Consider the following 11,811-nt stretch of genomic DNA (forward strand, 5'->3'; position numbering starts at 1 on the left):
GGAAGGAAAATAGCTGACTCACTTATATGGTTGACTTGCTTATCAATTATATTATTTTCATATTATTTACCAAAGTACTTTAGGATTAACATCTTCTACAGAATCAACATTATCTTATAATTCAGCATTCAGGATCAGCACAGATTAGCACTTCTCAAAAATCAGTCCTTTAGCACTAGCACTTCTTGGAGAATAGGATCAGGACTTCATGAAAATTCAAATCACTGCATTACTAATTCCTCATTTCATGAAAAATTAGAGATAAAATCTATTACTACTTATTCATATATATAAATATCTTGAATCTTCAAAGTTTTTTTGAGAGATTCAATAGTTAGCTACTATTCAATCTTATATATACATTTTATCTATTGCTATCTTCTTCCCTTCATAGCGCTCATAGCGCCTATATACCTCCTCTCTTATAACCTTAGTTATAAAGCTTCTCACGCTTCCTTTTGACACTTAGTTCATCCACCTTAATATCCTCACACTTTGATTTAGTAATTGAAATATTTTATATTTTTTTTTAATCTTTATTCTTCAGTCTATTCTCAGTTGTCTATATTAATATAATTAGAGTTTCTTTATAGTTGATTTTAGTCATTGAAGTTCCTTCACAGCTGAGCAGTCATTAATTGTTTGAACTATATATGCTTTTAAGATAATGAGTAGTTCAAATGCAAATATTTTGAACTTTATAAAAAATACTGCAATTGATACAAGTAGCTACAATTATTTGCTGAAGATTGAAGAAGATTTTGTAAAGAAAATCTACTTTATAATCTTGTGAATCTGAGATTCATTTGCCAGATACAAGAACTTAGTCACAAATATATAATAGTCATCTTTATTTCTCATTATCAGTTGTCAATATTTCATCTTTGTATTCTCAATATTATTGATATTCTTTTATATTTTTTATAGATATTTAAACATTTTCTTAGTTGTTTCAAACTTCTTAGAATGATTTTTTTTCATTCTTGAAGCTAAATATTTGATATATTTTTTTCTTGATTTGATTTTCAATATAGACAATATAGCTTTTCTCAATTGAAAAGTAGTCTGCATTAACAGCTAGCTTGCATTTCATTTAGAAGAGTCAGTTTTTAAATATTAGTTCTTTTTTATTAATAAAATGTTTAAAATTATTGAGTTTGACTAATTATTATATTTATTGAATATTTATCAGTTTAAATTAAGAGGTGAAAAAGTTCACAGTTTGCATAAAATATTTTATTTTTTTATCAAGCTGTTTACTTGTTAATTAAATTTACTTATTTACTTTCTCTGCTCATTTTATTCTGCTTTAACTCTTTTTAGAATATCTTTTATCTTATTCATGAGATCAGTAATTTCTTAATATATCTGATATGAATTCTCTTCAATTAATATAAGAAATTATTTCTTTAATATAAGATTTCTTAACCTCATATTTCTCTCAGTCAGAGTCATCATATCTCAGTCTGATCTTTATAGATGATTAGATTCTCTAACTACTTTTAATATTCTAGTAATCTTCTTAAAGGTTTAAAATAAAAGTTAATAAAAATTCTTAGAGATTTTTTATCTAAAAAATCTATATTAAAAAGAATAAAAAAGTTATAAATATTAATATTATATTATAACTTCAATCTAAATACAGGTAAAACAGATATTTGATTATCAACTACATAAGCTATTTGAGTAAATACTAAGATGATTTCTAAAAGATGAGTTCAGGAAAGACTTTGTTTATATAGCTCTTTTTTTAGCATTTTTCTTAGTACAGTTGTCATGTAATTATTATATTTATATGTTATTTATATATGAGGTAATTGTGAAGTTGATTGCTATATCAATGCCTAGACAGTTTATAATTATCATTTATATCAACAGCTGCAATTACTGTTTATCTCAGTATTATACTATTGAGAAGGCTACAGAGCTCATTCTATATCATCACATTAACATCTCTTCTCAGACTAGCTACTGTATAGACTAGCTATTGTCCTGCTTAAATTAATCATTATTTATTTTCTCTGTCAATTTATCTTATCTTTCATTTGTTGTATTTATCAAGTTCTTTTTTTATTTTATTTATAATTTAATTGACTGTTCAAAAATTCTTCAATATTTAAAGAAATTATTGCAAAGAATACTTAAGTTGACTGACTTGCAAGTAGATTCTTTATATTTTTATCTTTATTTTTCAATATCTTAATGCATTTTTTATTATATTTCTATTATTCAGTGCTTATAAGATTTAAATTTTTAAACTAGCAGTATTTGATAATATACTCTATATTCTTACAGCAATGGTATTGACATTCATTGAATTATTTAATAACAGTATTTATAGCAGATGAGTTGAAATGAGTTATAGTGATAGAGATACAAGTAGTTAACTGATTCATCAATTCATCAAAATTTAAATTTTGAATAAAACTTTATTTGATAGTATAGAAATTATTCAGCTTTATTCTAATAAATTTTTGTTACTAGTCTCTTAGTTCTAGTATGAATAGATTATGATAAATACTCTCAGCTTAATTTTTATATAAAGATACAAGTTTTGCCTTTATATTTTAAAAAATTGCAAGATAGATGTGAAATTTATTGATTTTAAGCTGTAAATCTCTTAACTTCTTGTGATTTGAAGATGTTCTTCTGCATGAGATATAGTATAGTGTTGAGCAAAATTCTTTTATATAGTTGCTGTGAGATAGAAATCTTTATATAGTGATTTTAGAAAATTATGTATAGTTATATTTAAAGATTAAAAAATTCTTATATAAAGAAGTTTATTTTTCTTATTTCAAAGTTTAATTTTTAGAAAAACTGTAGTAGAAGATGTTATTTATTATTTGTTGAAAATATTTTTTATTTGAATTAAATAAGTATCTACAAGAATAGAGCTTTTTCATTTTAAATAGTTGACTTCAGTGAAGATGACTACATGCTTTCCTTTCAATCTAATCTTTGCATCTTTGTAAAATTCATCAAATTTATCTTTGATAGAATTCTTAATAGTATTTAACAAGAAATCTGAATTTTCTTCTAGTCTTTGTATAAGCATTTCTATTTGTCTATTCTGTATTTTTATATATTTTATCATTATTCACATTATATTCATATTATTTTCATTTGTATTTATTTTATTTTTTTAATTAATTTTTCCTTTAAACTTAGAGATAGATATTTTATATTCATCTCTATTCATATTATTGCTTGCAAAGGTATTTAATAATTTTACAGTTTATATTTATAAAGATATCTATTATCTCTTCTTGATTCAATTCTTTTCTCATGATTAAAACTTTTAAAATAGTTACTTTTTATCAGATTCTTACTGTAATTTAATAATGCAGTTCATATGAAATATTTTATACCTTAGATAAAAGAAGAAGAAAAAGTAATATGCAGAAGACTTTTTTAAAAAAAGAATAAGCTATTTGAATCATAATCTGTTGAACATTTAAAGTGATTATATTAATAATCTATCTTAAAGATGTTATATACTACTATATAATATACTAGTTTATAATAAAAAATCTAGACTTCAATAACTAATTCTCTTATGAATAAAAGAATCAACTATTTTACATATTCTATCACCTTGTAATTGTGTTGTTACGTAACTCATATCTTATATAAATGTATTATATCAAAATAATAAAAATATTGAAATAATAAAAATATTGAATTACACTCTTATTATTACATTCTATATCAACAATTAGTAGTTAATTTATAATAAAAAGATTATTTATATTATTTTCAATATATATATTATCTTTAAATTGATTTAATTCTTTTTCTATCAGTGATGTGAATGAGTTATTATTAATTTTCATAATACTGATTTTATATCTCTGTAATTTTTTATTTTACTTTTTTTCAACTTCATTATTCTTATATTACTTGATTTTTCTATTAGTATTTTTAATAATGAGAACTCTTTTTATTGAATTTAATGATAAATTATTTTAGCTCTATAATATTTACTGATATTAAAAAAATTCTTTAATTTAGTAATTTATTGCTCATTAAATTTTACATAAGTTAGACTTACTTTGAATATTTTATTCAAATAATATATCAAAATGAGTAATTTCAATTTGAAAGTACTTTTAATACTTTGTATAATATTTTCTGTAATATTAATATGATATTTCAGTTTTTAAATTATCTTTGATGAGAATAGCTGAGAAGAAGAGATAGATATATAATCTGAATTATTCTCATCTTTATAAATCTGCAGTGAAAGAGGTGATGAGATTTACTATTTAGAAGTGTCAAAAACTCAGTCAGAATTTTATAAATATCATGAATATATATCATGTTGAGCTCATTCTATAGCTATTGTATTAGATTTAAAAATCTACTTTGATATAGTTAAAAGATCTTGTAGAAACTATTGTTTTTCATATTTAATAAGATCATAATATGCAGTATAGTTGACTGCTTTTGAATGATAATATTTATATTACTAAAATGATAAACTACTCAAAGATTGTAGTAAATAAGTAATATATAATAAGAATTTATATAAAATTATTTTATGAAGATTTATGTATTATATGAACTTCTCAGTGATATGAAATTTATAATTATTCATTAAAAACAATTGATGACTTCTCTTCTATCTCTTTTTTATATTAATATTGAAATATTTAAGTTATTCAAATTTAATTTCATCATTTGTAAATTCAGTATCTGATGTAGTAATTCTATAAATACTGAGTAAATCTGTCTGTATATATCAATTCTTCAAGTATGTTTTGAAGGTCAAGATTATCAATAGTAAAATGATATAATTATTTATAAATACACATTCAATGACTATAATCAAATTTTTTAAAAAAAATGAAGAAATGATAAAATTAGCTTCTTTAAAAGCAGTTATAACTCATTCTTCATATCTTTATTCTTCTTGAAATTCAATTTTGTTGAAGTTGTATATATCACCAATATAAAATTAATACTGCTCAAATAAAATTCAGAAATATTCAAATCATATATTAATATATTTAATATCTTCAACTATCACTCTCTTTGAATTCATTGACTTCTGTTTCACTCTTTTATACTCAGATAGACTTCAATGAATCTATAAGTTTACATCTTATTAACTTTTGAAAAAGAGATAGTAGAATTTATGTACTAATATTTAAACATTGAATTTATGAAATCTTTAATATATTCAGCTATGAGAGAGTAATTTTTTTCATCAAATAACTTGACTCATTGTTTAATCACATTCTTCTGACTCTTATTTAATCTCTTGTTAACTGAAATTTTTACAGTATTTAGATTTTTTCTATTAATATATACTTAGAGACATTGATAAAAAATTTCAAATTTTTGCAACAGAGATAGTATTTTGAAATTTGAGTTTTTTCAGTGATAAATGACAGCTTTTTGAATACAGTCTTTGATATTTTTATCCTTATTTGACATTGTGGTGAGTTATTAATTGATGAAGATGATAAAGATGATGAAATTGCAAGATTTTTAATCATTTTGGTGTTTTTATCATTTTGGTGTGGTGCATCCACATGAGGTGTGGGTTGCGCAGCGGCACGATTACTCCGTACCTACAGCAGCATTGCCAAGCGCCAAGGAGAGCTAGATCGAAACTGGAATGACCTAATCACAGCCTCCGACACACCACTTTTATGAGTGCTCCTCCCTTCAGCGGCTGAGTCTTGGCAATGCCGTTATTTGCGGGTCGATTGGCAGCTCGCACTATCCCTCTCTGGGCAAAGCGTCCTTTGCTGACAATTGGCGGTCTAACCTGATGCAGCCTTACCCCATGCCTCACACCGGGCGGTGACAGCGGGCAACTCCACTAGCTCCACCCTTTCATATTCTTCCATCTCCCTTCTTTTCCTCCTCAATAACGACATCCAACGACAATGACGACGACCTAGGACAACGATATCCCATTCCTGCTGCTATCACTAGCAGAAAATTCAACTCTTCCCCTTTCATTGCTTCCTTTGTGCGGCTCTTGAAATCTTGTCTGTTGTTCTCTTATCACCCTCGTCTGCCACCCCCTTTGTTTAATGATGAGGTCGGTCAGCCTGCATTGAGGAATAGGAGGGGGAAGTGTGGCCAGCCCGGTGTCCAATCCAATACGAAATAGCCCATTGTGCAGATCTCGACTGTCCCTCCCGTCCCGGATTTCGAGACTGCCAACAGACCCTTTTTAAATCCCGCTATTTTTCCGCGCTCAGTCATATCTATTTTTTGTCCTACTAATCCATATATCAATCAATCTATTATTTTACCTTTTGTCCGTATCCGCCATTAAACCATTTGACCCCACGCCTGTCGCCCTCTCGTTTCCCCAATTCGGGTTTCATCCGTTGTGTCTATGGATACCCTTGTATTCGGGTAGGTAAATGTCACACCTTATCACTGGTACAACTTAACTTCCTTCTGTTCCCGAAGTCGCGTCCATCCCCGTCCTACCATACGGCCATTTTTTTTTAAAAAAAAATAACTGATCGCGATGGATTCGCTCTAGATGTTTGTTTCCTCGTGAGCTTCGCGCTCGCTTTTAATCCTCCCTCCTCAGTTGGTCCGATGACTGACGTTCGTTCACTCATCTATTGAAACCTCGCTATATATCCCCCTATTTCGCAATTTGACCAACGAAATTTGTTCTCACTTTCACCTTCTCTAGGTGACCGGCGTCCGCTCCTTTTGTTTTTACTATAAAATTATTACTTTGACGTACCTACTCTTTCAACCACTCATTCAATAAGGAATGTCATAAAACGAAGAGAATAACCAAACCACGCTCATTACATCTGCTTGAAGCAATCCTAACTCGCTGAGTCGCCTATCGCTTCTGAGATATCTTTCATTCCTTCACAAATTCATTTGCCATCTGTCCAGAAAAACTAACCAATTCGATTACTATCGCCATTACATGACTTATCTATCTCGTCACAAAGAGTCGCTACATCCGCACCTTCACGTTAGTTTTCAGCCGTGACCCTAGACAGACCGGCAATTTTTGGACTTTACGCCCTTTTTGTCCTCGTGGGATATTTTGGACCACCCGACTTTCCTTCCTACACTCATTTATTAATAGTTTTGCTCCCTACACTTCTCGCGCGTGTGTCTCTGGACAATTTGTGTCACTCGTTAATATTTCTTTTCCAACAAAATAAAACAAGAACGGAACGGACAAGGCTTTGTCTGGTTGAGTTGCAGGTGAGAGCAAGGGAGTTTTATTTACGCTCACAGCTATGGGTCATCATGGGCGAAGGCATTGGAGGCCTGATATGATGCATCTGAGAGGTAATTCTATCCCGCATGCTGGAAATGCACTTGCTGGGCCAGCTGAAGGCCACAGAGACAAGAGCCGCGATGATGCGGAGGCTTTGTTCGAAACTTCTAAAACACTTGAAGACGTTGTGCTACCTGAAGAGGCGAAAGTTGATGGTCAAGGACGATTTCTGGAGGGGTCAAATCTACTAAGACTACAAGCCCGACAACTGCAGGAATTCCCTAGGGATCCAACTGTTGTGGTCGCGACTTTCATTCATGTCTTGCTGGAGAATGGCTCCACTGCTGGGAAGTTTACAGTTCCCATATTACCTGCAATAGTGTCCAATTCGGATTTAGGGCGGGACACCATTCCCACACAGTCTGATTCTCAGACTATTGTGCACACCGCTCCTCCTATCCCACCAGCACCGTCTCACCCTAATAGCCCCAAAATTCCTAGAAACGGACCCATTGTATCACGCGCCGAGCCAGATACAAGTGGTTCGACTGTCGACCCTCCCGCTAGCGTTACTCTCTCCCCTGATACTGATTCCAGAGCGTCTTCTCCGTTACCCCCGTCGACCAGCAATACGCAACCGGATTCCATCCCCAGCTCTGACACCGTGACTCCAACCCAACAGACCACTTCACCAGAGTCTTCCGTCTCAGAAACATCCACGCCAGCCTCTGATCTGGTAACGTCACCCACATTTATTGTCAAGCCCGTTTCTCCAAGCTCTACTCCCGAAAGTTCGACCTCATCTTTCAGTACATCTACATTCTCTTCTATTGCTTCGTCTTCATCTTCGGTTGCTTCATCTTCTTCCCCAGAGTCCACCCCATTGATTAGCTCACAAAACCTCTACCCAATTGAGTCAGCTCCCAGTTCTAAGTCAGGTCTGCGTAGCAGCAATCGCCTAATTGCGCTGCCAACTAGTGATTACAATTCTACTATATCTGCATCCTTACCAACGTCGTCATCTTTTTCATTAACCTCTTCATCGTTTCTATCAACTACTACTAACACCACTTCCTACTCGCCGAGTTACATTACATCTACAGCAGAAGGCTCAACAGGAGCCCCAGGACATTCTTATAGCGGTGGATATTGGACCCCAACAGCTGCAAGTGTCCCAGGTTCTGAGCCCACCTCTGCAGGTGACATTACCGGCTCTGACGCTGCTCAAGTCCGGACTACCAAGGTGGTCGGAGGGGTCGTTGGTGGAGTTGCCGGTATCGTCCTTCTCATCATGGTTGCACTTATACTTCTAAGACCGCGAAAGCGCAAGGGTAATTTTACCCGCCGTCTCACTCCTGAAAGCCAGGGAACGGCAGCGATACTGGGCCCGGGTTCAGCAGGCGTGATGGCAGAACGCTCCACCATCGGCAGTCCAGGAGCTGCCGGAGGCGTTTTGGAAAGTGCAGGCGGTGTATTTGGCAAATGGAGGAACTCCCAACAGCCAACGAAAATACTAGAACGACCACCCCTACCACCACCAGGCGAACGCGGGTTTAAGAAAGTATCCGGGAGGAAAATTACATCAGTGCTCGAATCCGGTGGTGACGGATACGATGGCCCTTTCGGAACAATGGGAGAAAAACTCTACTTTGAGTTGGGCACTGCAACGAAGGGAACGGAACCCCCACCTTCACCCCCACCCATCATACTCCCGTCCCCATCACCACCACTATCATCTTTCAAGCCCCATACCTCCTCCATCTCACCCAGTGGAACGGGGACTGGAACAATTTCACAACCCTTCCTCGCCCCTCCACTAGGACGACCACCATCGCAAGAAAGCGATTCTTCCGCACAGATAGTTTTCCGCCCTTCTCCTGCGCGAACGCCACAGACTAGTACTCCCGATGTCACCTCGGCAGCGGGACTGGAGACGTCTGGTGCGCTTGCGTTGCATTCTTCACTGCCGCGGGGTCCGTTGCCGCGATTACCTAGCTATCCTAGCTATAGAAGGGTTTCGGGGACGGATGGGATTGGGAGGAGTATGGCTAGTTCTGATGGGAGTCGGGCTAGTCGGTTTACGGAGGCGGTTTGAAAAGGGTTATTTTTTTTTCTTTTTTTTTTTAAGAAAAAAAGAAAAGAAAGGGGGTTCTCGGATTATTTACTTATTTACTTTTCTTTGCCCTTCTTTCTTTAATTGAGATGCCTATCTAGTTATGCGGTTGATGGCGGTCCCCCCTTATACGGAATTTTTGCCAATTATTTACAACCTCACCATTTGCACCCCATCCCCCCCTATATGCCTTCGCCAAAAAGCCCAGTTACCCACTAATACTTTTTATACTCTTTTGGTTTTACCAATTATATCACCCTTTTGGTTATTTTTTCTTTCCAATTTTTTTCGATTTGATTTACAGACTTGGAGTCATCTTTTGGCGTTTTCCTGTATCTCCAATTTTACTTTTATTATTTATTTGCTCTGTGTTTTCTCTTGTCTAGTCATAACGTCTCTTATATTTATCAAAACAGCCAACACACACACCCCTTTACGCAACTTTTTATCTCTCATCTCACAAACCACTATCCAATTACCACATGCAACAAAAACCTTAAGAAATCCATGAGACATACATCACCGGTCCCTCTAACCTAAACAATCTCATCTTCTCAATTCGCCTTAAGTTGTTTGATACCATCAATCTTCATGGAGTTTTATTATTTTCTTCTGTTTCCCCGATTTTCTACTTCATTTCTTGGGTAAAGGAGTAGAGAGAAAGAGGATAGGATGGATGTGTGGATGAAATGCATTGTATTAGGGTGGTAAATAAATATTTCAATTATTTAACTTCCCTATACTTATGTATTTTGGACCTTGCTCATGGCTTTCTTGCTTGGTTATGAGGGTTGATATAGAATTATCAGTGTTTACCCTGCTTTCTTGAGGATTGAGAGCCAGATTAATCTTGTTGTATATTGTTAGTTGATAAATATGTGTCCTGCTATTTGTCCGACTACCTAGGTCGAGACTTCATTTGATTTTAATACTATTCGGGGATAACAAACAGGTGAGTTAATAATCTCTAGTGGGTTTGCCTAGACAATTACTCTTTACAAAATTTCTACCCACTTTACTTCTTCCTCACTCTTTCAATGGATGAAAGGAACATCTCACTGATAAAACATTTATTAGACATCCGACACAATTGTATTTCAAGGGGTACACACATGTATATTAACATGAATGCAAATTCTAAACCCAGAACAAATATCTAAATGGATTGCATCAAAAATACAATAGTATACGCATAAAAATTCAAATCATGCTCTTGCTCCCGCTATCGGGGATTTCAAGTCGATATGCTGCCCGGTATATATCCCATCTCTTACAACATATACCTAAACGACTGATGTCTCCTTGCAGCATCCTCAACGTCCGTCCTATCTTTATCTCCATTCGGGGTATCTGCCTTCCCACCCTCCACAACTTCCAACATCTTATCCCGTCTCAGATTTTCCCGCCACAGCACCCACATATTTAGCAAGGACACAACCGTCACCATCAAACACATCCCAAAAGATATCCACATTCCCTTCCTATAAAAGGGCCCGTCGCTCGCCGGAAAAATATTAGTCCCCAACACAGGTCCGCATTGTCCTGCCGTCGCCAAAACAGCCAATGCACCCGCTCTCTTCGAATCAGTCTCCTGCGAGTTACCCACCCAGGTATATATCATTGCCACAGAGACGAAAATCTGCACAGCTAGGAACAGGCTAAAGTAGCGGACTGCGACAGATGAGGAGATGGCAAGGCAGAGAAAGCCCATTGCTGCTATGAAACTGCTGGCGGCGGCGAAGGGCCCGCGTAGACTAAGGCGGTCGGAAAAGTAGCAGACTGTTATGATGGTTATGAAGCATAGGATGTAAGGGGGTGCGCTGAGGCCGTTTGATTGGATTGTGCTGAACACGCCTAACTCGTTGATGATTGTTGGGATGAACAAGGGGAGGGAAGCGAAACTGACATTGCAGCCAGCGTACATGAGTGCGGGAATATAGGCTGTTTGTTTCCTTTTAGTGCCGGAGCTCACAACGTGATAGTTGTAGGGGGGAATGGCTAATCATCATAACGCTCAACCTACTTCGATAATCCTTAAGGGCCCAGAGAACCTGTTTCAACTGCAAACCCTTCGTTTCTCTATCCCCCGGCTGCCGTAGGGAAATATCAACAGCAATTTTCTTCTCACGCTCATTCAGAAACCTCGCCGTACTTGGAGTGTCAGGCATGAAATACCACACAACGACTGAGAGAAGGCAGGAGGGAATCCCCTCGACAATGAGCAAAATGCGCCACGACCTAATAGACCCTCTTATATGGGAGATGGCATAGGCGAGAGCACCTCCGTATGCATTCGCCAGCGCGGAACCGGATAGGAAAACTCCCACTCGAAAGCCCACTTGCTCCCGCGGGTAGAAGTAGGAGAGGTATAAGGCGATGCCGGGCGAGAACATAGCTTCAGTTATGCCGAGGAATACACGGCACACCATGAGACCTTCCCAGCTTGTAGTGGCGGCTTGCAGGGTGGAGATGA

At 35.3% G+C, this 11,811-nt stretch overlaps 2 protein-coding genes across 2 annotated transcripts; one reads left to right on the plus strand and one right to left on the minus strand.

Moving 5' to 3' along the window:
• Positions 1-7,244: 7,244 nt before the first annotated feature.
• Positions 7,245-9,320, plus strand: PAAG_07196 (hypothetical protein; the record flags this gene model as incomplete). Its single annotated transcript, XM_002790914.2, has 1 exon — positions 7,245-9,320. The coding sequence occupies one exon, from the start codon at positions 7,245-7,247 to the stop codon at positions 9,318-9,320; it is 2,076 nt and encodes a 691-aa protein (XP_002790960.2).
• A 1,288-nt stretch (positions 9,321-10,608) lies between these two features.
• Positions 10,609-11,767, minus strand: PAAG_12356 (hypothetical protein; the record flags this gene model as incomplete). The annotated part of the gene is made up of 2 exons (XM_002790915.2): positions 10,609-11,279; positions 11,362-11,767. 2 exons carry the CDS (start codon positions 11,765-11,767, stop codon positions 10,609-10,611), a joined length of 1,077 nt encoding a protein of 358 aa, XP_002790961.2.
• Between the last annotated feature and the right edge of the window lie 44 nt (positions 11,768-11,811).

The sequence above is a fragment of the Paracoccidioides lutzii genome, assembly GCF_000150705.2.
Source record: "Paracoccidioides lutzii Pb01 unplaced genomic scaffold supercont2.22, whole genome shotgun sequence".
NCBI classification, from domain to species: Eukaryota; Fungi; Ascomycota; class Eurotiomycetes; order Onygenales; family Ajellomycetaceae; genus Paracoccidioides; species Paracoccidioides lutzii.